Raw genomic sequence first — 12,707 nt, forward strand, 5'->3', positions numbered from 1 at the left:
CCAAATTATCCAGGGCACCGTTTCATGATAGCAAGTTGTCAGATTTATCAGTCAAGAGAGGACCTTTACCTTAGCTTGACTTAAGAATATGCTTCTAAGTATTTTCATATTATAAGTGACTAGTTGTATTCTCCTTTGTACACTTAATATTTTAAATGTTAAAATTGGTTTGTTTTGCTCCAAGAGACAATATTTTAATGTTTTAAACTAAGAAATTAAAAAATAGATTTAAATAGTGTGTTGAATGATAAACAGTTATAAAGTTTGCAGAGATCTAATTTTTATAATCAAATGAGTTCTGGAGACTGGAGGGTTGAGTCTTGATGTTTTAGCCAACAGTAAAGAATGGTGTGTTCTGAAATGGGCGTGGGTGTGGTTTGAGGCAACTTGAACTTCAGGAGTTTATTTTTGAAGACTAAACTTTAGAATTTCAACAACGAGTCAATTTTAGAAGCAATCATAGAGTTATTGTATTGCTAATCAAATGAGAACCTTAAACTTAATAATGAGGCAGGGTTCTCCCATAAGTATGGCATCAGGTATTGAGTCTTCAGCCTTATTTGTAGGTAATTTTATTTAATATGTTTGTCATTAGGAAATTTCAGAGGCCTTTTTCCTGGCACTCGGGACACTCCTTCAGGAAGGGCTTAATTTAAGGCCAATGAATTGTTAAGTTGTATTTTGTGATTTTATTCAAGTAAAAATATTTATTACTTATTACTCAATATGACTTCAGTGCTTAGTATATAGACTATTATTTGATTAATGAAACTTTTCTACATTTGCTTTTTGCAAGTTGTCTTGCAGCAGAATGCAGTCAGTTTCTTTACTTGTCTGTGGAATTCCTTTTTCTGGCTACTCAGCACTTGTTTGCTCATTTATTTATTTATTTTATATATATGTCACTTGTTTATTTAATTCCATGTCTTTCAGGTTGTAGTCACTTGGTTTGTACTGGAAATAAATTTGTATATCCAATTTTAGGATAGTTAATACTTTCTCTATAGGAAGTCAAAGAAAAGAGGAGACATCTTTTTATTCAAAAAATACTTACAGAGTGTCTGTGATATCCCAGGGTACTATTCTAGGAACTTGAGATACACCAGTGAACAAAACAAAACAATCTCTGCTATTGAGAAGCTTACTCTAGTTGAGGGAGACAGATGTTAAAACATAACAAACAACAAATAAATTACAGTTGATTCTTGTACAATGCTGGGGTTAATCAGCATGTAACATATAGGCAGTCCTCTGTATCTGCGCTTCCTCCACATGCATGTAGCCATCCAACCACAGACCACTTAATTCTGTAGTATTTACTATTGAAAAATACCTATGTATAAGTGGATCTCTGCACTTCCAAACCCATACTGTTCAAGGGTCAACTGTAATTAATATACTATGCTAGAAGCTGATAATTGGTATGGGAAATTATATTAGAGTGGGAAAATGGAACAGGAGCAAAGACTTGAAGAAAGTTAGCCCTGTCATTATTCAGTGGCATAACCTGCCTGTTGTGTGTGAGGAGCAAAAAGGAGGCCAGTGTAACTGGACTTGGGGGAATAGTATAGTAGTAGATTAAGTCAGAGCTAGGTGAAGGCAGATGGTGTAGGAGGACATGGGCTCTTCCTCTGAGTGAATTGGGAAGCTATTGGAAGGTTTCAAATAGACAAAAGTGATATCACTTACATTTTAATCTTAAAAAGATCACTTAGCTTTCTTTGTGAGAGCAGAGAAGAAGCAAAGGTTGAAATGAGGTTAATAGAGGGATATTGTCATAATCCAAGTGAGTGATAATGGTGACTGAGGCTAGGATGATAGTACTGGAAGTGGTGAGAAGCAGCTGGATCTTGGATGTTTTGAAGGAAGAGTCAACAGGATTTCCTGACTCTTGTATGTGCAGTAGAAAAGGAGGGATCAAGAATGAGTATAGGAATTTTTTTTGATGAGGAATCAGACAGAAGCATGGAGATACCATCAACTTGGATGGGAAAGGCTGCAGATGGAGCAAGTTTGGGAAAGGAGAGTGGCTGGTTTTGGGCATGTTAAGTGTTGTATCTGTTAGACATTCAAATCATCCATCCTAAGGTGTTAGGTGTAATAATCTACATAATGTAATTAGACCAGAGCTATAAGACCACTTAATGCTGGAGTCTCTGTCCTGAATACTGTTTCACTTTATTGTACTCTATTTTGTTTTAATAAGTGAGAAAAAATTGACACATGTTAAATTTATATATAGCTTAAGTTAGTGATCTAGAGGAAAGGTATGGGAGTGATTTTCAAACATACAAAGTATTTGATTGTTTTTTAAATTAACTCCCAAAAGGCAGAACTACGATCAATAAGTAGAAGTTTGGAGTAAGCAGTTTTAGTAAGGAGTAAAGTATGAAAGAGTTATAAGAGAGCTATCCCAGGAAGGGATAACTTAATTTGCAGTTCTTTACCCCCCACTTTTAACCATACTCAAGCAGACACCGAACAGTGATTTGCTAAGAATGTGTCATGGAGACTGTCTGCACAGGGATGTTAGACCATGGAATTTTAGCAGTGGGATAAGAAAATACCTTTATATAGTGAGAATTTCTGCATTATTATATAAAACAGCCTGATTAGTAGAAAGCATTTTGGACTGGGGCAAGAGAATCATCTTTGTCACTTAACTGTGATATGCCCTTGGTCATGCCATGGAACCTCTCCAGGCTATAATTTTCTCTGTTGAACATGAAAGCCTGAAGTGGCAGTGATACTTAAAAGATGATTGGAAGGAAGGGAGAGAGTGAAGTCCTGGAAATCAGCTAAGGGATATTGTAATAAATCGTACGACAAGAGGCTGTTGACATGGTAACTAGAAGATTATTGATGGCCTTTTAGAAAACAGTTGCCAGGTGTCCTGAAGACAACTAAAATAGAATTAGAGAGAAAGTAATAATTAGAGAAATACTAATATTAGTGTGAATTCTAATACAGTGGGGCCACGGTATTAAAAAGGTCAGCAATATGGAAGTTGTTACTGTATGTGAGGAAGAAGAAGAGAGTAGTTGTAAACATGATACCAATATTGAAAAGATAGTGTCCTGGTGGTCAGTAGATAAGAGGAATGAAGAAAAGCCTAAGGTCAAATCAATGGCATAGACATAAAAGGAGTTACAGAGAAAAGACCAAAAAAAATGGTCTAGAAGCATCAGGGAGAACAAAGGGTATTGCTGTTTGAAATATTTGCCAGTATAAAATTTCCTATGAAGTGACATGTATACACATACCTGGTAGAGTTAAGATATTTTTCAGAGAAATATTATTAACTACTTTAATGAACACAAGTACTGAGAGCTATAAAATAAGTATTACTAATTATAGATAAATTTATTTTTGAAAAACGCACCTAGTGAATTTTTTTTTTAAGAGAGGTTGTCAAATTAACTATTAAAAACCAATTTGACCACAGTGGTATTAAACTAGAAAGCAATTAGATGGAGATTAAATATGCTACTGAACAACCAATGGGTCAAAGAAGAAATCAAAAGAGAACTAGAAAAATACCTTGAGACAAATGAAAATGGAAATATAACATACCAAAACTTGTAGAATGCAGCAAAAGCAGTTGTAAGAAAGAAGTACATAGAGAGAAATGCCTACATCAAGAAATAAGGAAAAATCTCAAACAAACCAACTTTACACCTAAAGGAACAAGAAGAAGCCCAAAGTTAGTAGAAGGAAGGAAATACAAAGATCAGAGTGGGAATAAATGAATAGAGACTAAAAAGACAATAGAAAAGATCAATGAAACTAAAAGCTGGTTATTTGAAGAGATAAACAAAATTGACAGACCTTTGGTTAGACTCACCGAGAGAGAGGACTCAAATAAATAAAATCAGAAATAGATGTTACAGCTGATAACAGAAATATAAAGGATCATAAGAGACTACTGTGAATAATTATACATTTACAAATTGGACAATCTAGAAGAAATGGATAAATTCCTAGAAGCACACAACCTTCTAAGACTGAATCGTGAAGAAATTGAAAATCTGAACATACTGATTACTAGTAAGGAGATTGAATCAATAATCAAAAACTTGCCAATAAACAAAAGTCTAGGGCCAGATGGCTTCATGGGTACATTCTATCAAACATTAATACCAATTAATGAATTAATACCAATCCTCAAACTCTTCTAAAAAATAGAAGAGGAGGAAACACTTCTAAACTCATTTTAGAAGACCAGCATTACCCTGATACCAAAACCAGACAAGGATGCCACAAGAAAAGAAAATTACAGGCCAGTATCATCCTGATGAACATAGATGCAGAAATCCTCAACAAAATATTAGCAAACTGAATTTGCAATTTATTGAAAAGATCATATACCATGATCAAGTGGGATTTATTCCAGGGATGCAAGGAAGGTTCAACATCTACAAATCAGTCAGTGTGATACACCATGTTAACAAAATGAAGGATAAAAGTCATGTGATCATCTCAATAGATGCTGAAAAAGCATTTGACAAAATTCAACATAAGAAGTCTCAACATTAAGTTGGTGTAGAGGGAATGTACCTCAACTTAATAAAGGACATATATGAAAATCCCACAGGTAACATACTCATCAATGAAAGGCTGGAGCTTTTCCTGTAAGATTAGGAATAAGACAAGCATGCTCACTCCTACCATTTTTCCTCAACATGATATGGGAAGTCCTAGTCAGAGCAGTTAGGCAAGAAAAAGAAATAAAAGACATCCAAATCAGAAAGGAAGAAGGGAAACTGTCACTATTTGCAGGTGACATGATATTACATAGAAAATGCTAAAGACTCCACCAAAAAACTGTTAGAACTAATAAATGAATTCAGTCAATTTCAGGATACAAAAATCTGTTGAGTTTCTATACACTAATAGTGAACTATCAGAAGGAGAAATTAAGAAAACAATCCATTTACAGCTGCATCAAAAAGAAAAAAATATCTAGGGATAAATACAACCAAGGAGGTGAAAGACCTGTACACTGAAAACTGTTAAGACATTGATGAAAGAGATTGAAAAATACACAAGTAAATGGAAATATATTACTTGCTCATGGATTGGAAGACTTAATATTGTTAAATTGTCCATAATATCCAAAACAATCTATAGATTCAGTGCAGTCTCTATCAACATTTCAATGGCATTTTTCACAGAAAGAGATCAAACAGTCCTACAATTTGTATCAAACCACAAAAGACCCTGAAGAGCCATAGCAATCTAGAGAAAGAACAAAGGCATCGTGCGTCTTGATTTCAAGCTGTATTACAAAACTATAGTAATCAAAACAGTATGGTATTGGCATAGAAACAGACACATAGATCAATAGAACAGAAAAGAGAGCCCAGAAATAAACCCATTCCTGTGTGGTCAATTAATTTATGACAGAAGAGCAAAGAATATAAAATGAGGAAAGGACAGTCCCTTCAGTAAATGGTGTGGGGAAAACTGGGAAGCCACATGCAAAAGAATGAAACTAGACTACTATCTTTTATCATGCAAAATAATCAGTGCAAAATGACTTGAATGTAAGACCCGAAACCATAGAAGAAAGAAAACAGAGATGATAAGCTCCTTGACATTGGTCTTATTGGTGATTTTTTGATTTGACAAGAAAGCAAAGGCAACAAAAGCAAAAATAAACAAGTGGGACTACATCAAACGAAAAAGCTCTTGCACATCGGAAGAAACCATCAACAAAACAAAAAGGCCACTTGCTGAATTGGAGAAGATATTTGCAAAGGATATATCTGACAGTGGGTTGATACCCAAAGTATACAAAGAACTCACACAATTCAACATCAAAACAAACAACCCAATTTAAAAATGGGCAGAGGACCTGAATAGACATTTTTCCAAAGAAGACATACAAATGGCAAACAGATACATGAAAAGATGCTCAACATCACGAATCATCAGGGAAATACAAGTCAACCACAATGAGGTATATCACCTCACACCTGATAAAATGGCTGTTATCAAAAAGACAAGAATTAAAAAGGATGTGGAGAAAAGGGAACCCTGTGGTACCATTGGTGGGAATGTAAACTGGGATAGCTGCTATGGAAAACAGTGTAAACCTTCCTTTAAAAATTAAAAATAGAGGACTTCCCTGGTGGTGCAGTGGTTGAGAGTCCACCTGCCTATGCAGGGGACACGGGTTCGTGCCCCGGTCTGGGAAGATCCCACATGCCGCGGAGCGGCTAGGCCCGTGAGCCATGGCCACTGAGCCTGCGCGTCCGGAGCCTGTGCTCCGCAACGGGAGAGGCCACAAACAGAGGCCCGTGTACTGCAAAAAAAAAAAAAAAAAAAAAAATTAAAAATAGAACTACCATACAATCTAGCAATTCTTCTTCTGAGTATTTATTAAAAGGAAACAGAAACACTGACTCTGAAAGATATGTGCATTCCCCCGTTCATTATAGCATTATTTACAGCAGCCAAGAATGGAAGCAATCTCGGTGTCCATCAGTGGATGAATGGATAAAGAAGCTGTGGTGTATGTATATGTACAGTTGAATATTATTCAGCCTTTAAGAAGAAGGCAGTCTTGCCATTTATGACAACATGGATGGACTTTGCATTATGCTAAGTGAAGTATCAGACAGAGACAGACAAATGCCATGTGATCTCATGTGGAATCTAAAACGAAAAAAGTGAACTTATAGATACAGAGAACAGACTGGTGATTGCCAGAGATGAGGGTTTGGAGGTAGGTGAAATGGGTGAAGGTGGTCAAAGATACAAAGTTTAAGTTATAAAATAAGTAATCAGGAGGATATAGTACAGCATGGTGACTACAGTTGATAACATTGTATATTTGAAAGTTACAAAAAGAGTAGATCTTAAAAGTTCTTGTCACAGGAAAAAAATTTGTAACTATTTATGGTCTTTGTACACCTGAAACTAATACGTTACATGTCAGTTATATCTCAGTTAAAAAAGAAACCAGTTTGCAATTGCAGTAATATACAAGTTTGATGTGTGAATGATTTTTCTGTGGTTGTTTGTTTTCTTTTTATTTTATCTCATACATTTTTTACTTATTTATTTAGATACACAGAAGTAAAAACAAATGGAAATTTCATCTCAAGGATGGCATTATGAATCTTAATGGAAGAGATTATATATTTTCCAAAGCCATTGGAGATGCAGAATGGTGAAGAGTTGGTTCTTTCCTTTTATAAATAAAACAAAAGAAACTTAAAAAAAAATTTAAAGTGGACAGTTTGTAACTTGGGACATATACCAACCAAAACTTAACTTCTGCATGTCAGAGAAGTGCAGTAGAAGCAGAGCTACTGGAACAAAGAGACCTTGACAACACAGACACTACTTCTAACTGGCAAGCCATGGAACTGTAGCACCTGGGGTTGTTGGGGTGGCGAGGGTTGGGATTTTGTGTAAGAAAACCGTAATTGTCGATTTTAAATACAGGTACCTGCCACTGGTAATTAGCATGTAAAGCTTGGTTTATATTCCTTCCTCCAACTTGAGTTCAGTCAGAAGATACTTGTTGGAATGAACTGAAGAAACTTCCCTTTTGATAGGTTGAACCGAAACTGCTTATTGTACGTGGTTATATTTGGTAAAAATTGTGTGTGAGCTTTTTACAAAAGGGTAAGAATATGTGTTGAATTTTAATTCATTTGTATAAGGAAACAATTTAGAACTCTCATAATAGGTCTTAAATATTTTTACTTGCTGTTCTCCTTCAGTAATATATACCTCTTCCTTCCCTGCTTTATGGAACATCTATTTAAGAGTTAAAGGAAGTAAACAGTGATCACAGTTTGGAGACAAAATTTACCCAGGAATGGGTATTTATTTTAATTAGGTTTTGAGACTCATTAAATGTAGTTTAAAGACTTGGGTCTCATCTGAGTTGAGCAGAATTAAAATAACTTCAATTTCCTAACAGAAAAATTGCATTTGTTTCTTTTAGCCCCCCCACCTTAAAAAGAAACCCCAGTGGCTCCTCAGGAATACAGTGTTATTGCACAAAGGTACCATCTAGCTGAAATTATATACATATGAATAGATAGATTTTTTTTTCCTGTTGGGCTGAAGAGTATATGCTTATATATGTGTTTAGTCTTCAAGCTAAACAAACATTTAGATAACATTCTGTGCATTGATTGAAGCATTGGGCAGGTGGTGAGGACCTGGAATTTTATTAAACAATTTAGTAATTATAAAAGTTTTTTTGTGTTTACTAGTAAAGAATTTTAAAATGATTCTAAGTGAACACACTTTTAAAATGCAACTTTGTAATTTGAGGGAGAAATTTTGGGGTTAGAGGAGGGTGGGCCACTAAGTACATATTTACCTCTTTCATTTGGTGGCCCTTCCAGGCCATTGATAATATAGACATGGGCTCCAGTTTGCACATTGGGAAGAAAGCATAGAAATTTGACTTGTATATTAAAAATAATAGAAATGTTATATGATATTAAGAATGCATAGCTCTGTATTCTGTAAGGGGCTATAAAGAACAATGTGGCAGTGCTATGTTCAGTGTGAACGAGTTGCTTGGGAGAACTGTAGGAACTTGTGTATTCACCTTTGTTCTTACACCTAATTCTTTTTATGGTTTATTTTGACAAAATTCACATGTGTTTAACTTACTTGTATATTGATTTTTTTTTAAGTCTTCCATTTTTGTCTTCCTTTTATTTGCCTTTGTGTTTCCAGAAGTAACATAGAAACACTTTAAAGTACATTGCAAAGAAAAACTGTGAGGTATTATATATTGTTTTTCCTTTTTTAACACAAATCTTTAAACTTTCTTGAAAAGGCTAATCTTTTTTTTCTTTTTTTTTTGCCTGCTTCGCACCCCACATACCACCTTGGTCCCTTTAACTTATGTTCTGAACTTTGGTATAAATGTGGTTTCTAGCATGCTAGTAGTTAGGTTTTATTTAGATGCCATAACTGGTGATACGGTTTTAATTTTTACTATATTAATTTAGTTTTCTGGAGATTTATTTGTTTACCCCACTATGCTCAAAGCACACACAGGTTTTTTTTTTTTTTTTTTAATTAATGAGACTGGGAGGAGAGAAGGGAGAGGGGGTAAAATCACAGAAGTCCTGTTGTTTGTTTGCCCTTGAGTATAGTTGCTAGTAGGTTTATATTTACCCAGTGAAGAAGTCAATGACCTGAACTACCTATAAAAGTTTAGCATTGCTGCAGTGTTGATTAAAACCCTTTCGCTAATCTAGTAGTTCTTATGCTACTGAACCTTGGATTACTGTATGATATTCAGCTTATATTTTGGGCTCTCTATGTAGACGAAAACATTCGTATTCATAATAGAATTGTATACTGGCCTGTTTTTATACTCAAACATGAACAACCACTGCTTTCAGAGTGACTCATTAGGGTTATTTTGAAGCAGGAAATAGCCATTTATATTTGCACCTGTGTATATTGCATATTAATTATGACATACTTGGCAAGTGCTTTTCTTTTACCTGTGAATATTCTGAAAGCTGGTCCAAACAACACTGCATACCAAATTGTGCTCTTATATATTACTGCATCGTGTTCCTTTTTAATCAAATAGCATGTTTTAGTTTTATTATAGTGGCTTGCTATAGGAATGCCACTTGCTTATCTTTTATTGTACTTGAATTCTTAATCATGCTTTTAACATTTTATTTAACAAATCGTTTCATTAGGTTCTGTCATTCCTTTGAAAAGGCAAGGATTCCCACTTTCAGAATTTTGAAATGAAAATAACATGTTTATTCAAAGAGGGAAAATAGTTCAGACTTAGTATTATGAAATAAGTAAAGGTTTCAGAAAAGGATTTGTTTAGATTTGCACAGATGGTGATGGCACCTTTTATTAAAAAACAATCAGCAGTGCTAAGGAAATTTACGCAAAAGTACTAGATAAAAGTGTGGAAATGCGTGCCTTTCAGTGTATGTACTCTTTTTTGGTGGTCGTTTGGATAATCAGACCATTTGAATGGCTGAGAGCACATTTAAATTCTGTGGAGCGCCACATTTGGCTGAAACAACTCTTTAATGTGCAATTAGTTTCTAGAGTAAAATGTCATGTTATATGAGGGGGATCTTTATATTGGGCTTTTATATTTTTTTAAATGTTCACATTTCTTTCTATTAAATGCCACCATAATACCACGTTTATATTGTTGCCTCTCTTAAAATCAAAGCCACCTTGATGTTATTCTTTTAGGGATACATCAAGATTTGAGCAGTGTGTATAGTGATTAAAATGTGTTCTTGAAGAGCATACTGTAATCGACTGGCTTGGACAGCAAGAACATAAAAATATAATAGCTTTTGTATAAAGATTTTCTTTTGCTATATGAAAATCGAGGATTTGGTTTTCTTTTTTTTCTGGCTTTTATGGAGGAATGAAGAGGGTTATCTCCTTCTAAGAGTAATTTTTGATTATCTTATAGCAATAACGTCACCATTCTTTTCAGAAGATAAATACACCTTGTATAGGAAATCAGACATAATTTTCTTGGGAGTCCCCTTTATAACTTAGTTTTTTCTTCCACTTGAGAAAATTCCTATATTTTCAGATTATTTCATCTTGAACTTTTTTGAGCTTTTGTGCAATGTAATATTTTATTGATCCATCTTTGTACATTTTCATTTTATTTCATATGTCTATTTCCCACCTCTCTGTCTGAATCAGCTATTTCAGATTTTGAATTCATTGGTTAAAAAATAGTTACTTTATATATCTCCTCATGGGTTTATTTTAAATAGTTTTGCATTTTAATCTCTTGTGCTATGGAAATTATTCTGAAGTTTGTATTCCCTTTTTAAGCCTGCCTTAGTCTGTTTTTTGTCATTTTTTTATGGTTTAAGGAAGAGCACACCAAACTTGATATTTTTGTTTATTTTGAGGAACAAGATAAACTTGTTTTTTTCTTCTCTCTTAAGGGAAGAACTACATTGAGTTAGTAGCTACTATTTCAAGTTTCCTTAAATCATCCAGTATGTATCAGGGCTACAATTGGGGGGAGGGGCTAATCCTTTTTGCTGTTCTGAGCTACTATTGTCAACTGCTGTTGTACATACTGTTATGTGTAAGGGCGTAAATATATTTATTATGTTTGTAAAATTCATTCTGTACAATTGCAGATCAAGGTTGCTCTTCTGTGATATATGGGATATTATGTTTTAAAGACCATCTTGGAATACAATTAGAGAACTTAGTATTTTGATGTACTAAGACCTATTTTAAGTTTAATATTTTACCTTTGCAAAAACTTTAATTAAAGATGTTATTTAAAAAAAGTAATGCTGCTTGCTTTGCTTACTAGTTTATAACATTGTTATATAGATAACTGAATAAAACTATACAGTTTAGAAAGGAAAATGCTTTACATTGTTAGTAAGTTCCATTTATCAAAAGAAGGTATCATTAAATTCTGTACCTTTAAAATAAGTAGGGTGGGATATCAGTCTGAATATTAAACTGTGTTATAAATTCTTAGTAGCTTTTAAAGAGAATAGTTGTGATTTCTAGGCACACAGGAATTTAAATTGGGCTAAATTCGCACCAACAAAGTGTAGCTAAAATTGATTATAATTAACATACTGTATTAAGTGAGTATTTCTACTCCAAAGAATAGATTACTTAGGATAAAATTATTTGAGAACATACTTGTTCTTTAATTCCACCATTTAGCCATATGTTTTTCGTTTAGTTCAGAGTTTGTAAATAATTGCATAAAAGGAGAATCAGATTATTAAGGCTTGTATTACATATTGAATATATTTTGTGTTATTTTAGAAGGTATTAAATAGCAAGTATTTTAATTTATAGTTAATTCAAATGAATCATTAAGAAGCTTGCTTTTTTGTAATTTTTTAATCCTGTTATGGACTACTTTATCTAGGAAACATGCAAATTTTAACCATTAAAACAATCATAATAAAGATATTTTGTTTATTGCCAGCAAATCTTGTATTTTTGCAGTTTAATTCAAGTTCCTACATTGATGATCTTAACCTTTTTGGCCTCAGTTTCTCCATATGTAAAATGACAACAATATGGTTTTGAGGGTTAAAGATAATACATGTAAAGATTTTTGTAGTACATGGTAAGCACTCAGATATCCCAGTTATTTACTTTATTTCATAATTATATAATTTAAAATGACCTGTGGAGTGGAAAAAATGTTTTTAAATGGTCAAAAATAGCAAAAGAGAATGTGGTCTGATTTAAGGAGGGGCAGTGAAAGATGTGGATACAGCCAAGCAAATTAAGCCTGGGAGGCTGAGTTAGTGAAGCAGTGCATCTGTCTGTAGCAGAAAGTGCCTGAGGGAAGAAAAGGGAATGATGGGTATGGATAGGAATAATGAAACACACCAGAAGGCTTTAAGCCTTTTTACCCCTAAAGTAAACATTTTTTGAACTATATGTCTAAAATAGGTTGAATTTTCCCAAAGCTAAAACTGTAGTAGCAATACAACATTTTAAAAATTGCATGATTTTCCTAAATATCAGTGGATTCTGCTCATTTCATTTATGGAGAAAGTGATAATGAAGTGTTATTGTTATTGAAAGACATTGAAACTATGATTACATCACTCTTGAGTCTGACCTGAACCCCTCTCCTAGGGATTGTTGGCAATCCTATTTCTGGAGGCAAATAACCTTTGTGTCAATGCTCCTACTTCCCAGCCAAGGAAGAA

At 33.9% G+C, this 12,707-nt stretch overlaps 1 protein-coding gene across 2 annotated transcripts in view; it reads left to right on the plus strand.

The window, feature by feature from the left end:
• The window catches only part of GTF2A1 (general transcription factor IIA subunit 1), a 46,197-nt gene extending 34,225 nt beyond the window's left edge, over window positions 1-11,972 (plus strand). For both annotated transcript variants that reach the window (XM_019919822.3, XM_019919817.3), the window contains exon 9: window positions 7,074-11,972. In XM_019919822.3, the coding sequence (XP_019775381.1) occupies window positions 7,074-7,181 (108 nt within the window). In that variant the 3' untranslated portion in view covers window positions 7,182-11,972. The remainder of the gene's footprint in view (window positions 1-7,073) is intronic.
• The last annotated feature ends 735 nt before the right edge of the window (window positions 11,973-12,707 follow it).

Source organism: Tursiops truncatus, chromosome 2, assembly GCF_011762595.2.
Source record: "Tursiops truncatus isolate mTurTru1 chromosome 2, mTurTru1.mat.Y, whole genome shotgun sequence".
Taxonomy (NCBI): Eukaryota; Metazoa; Chordata; class Mammalia; order Artiodactyla; family Delphinidae; genus Tursiops; species Tursiops truncatus.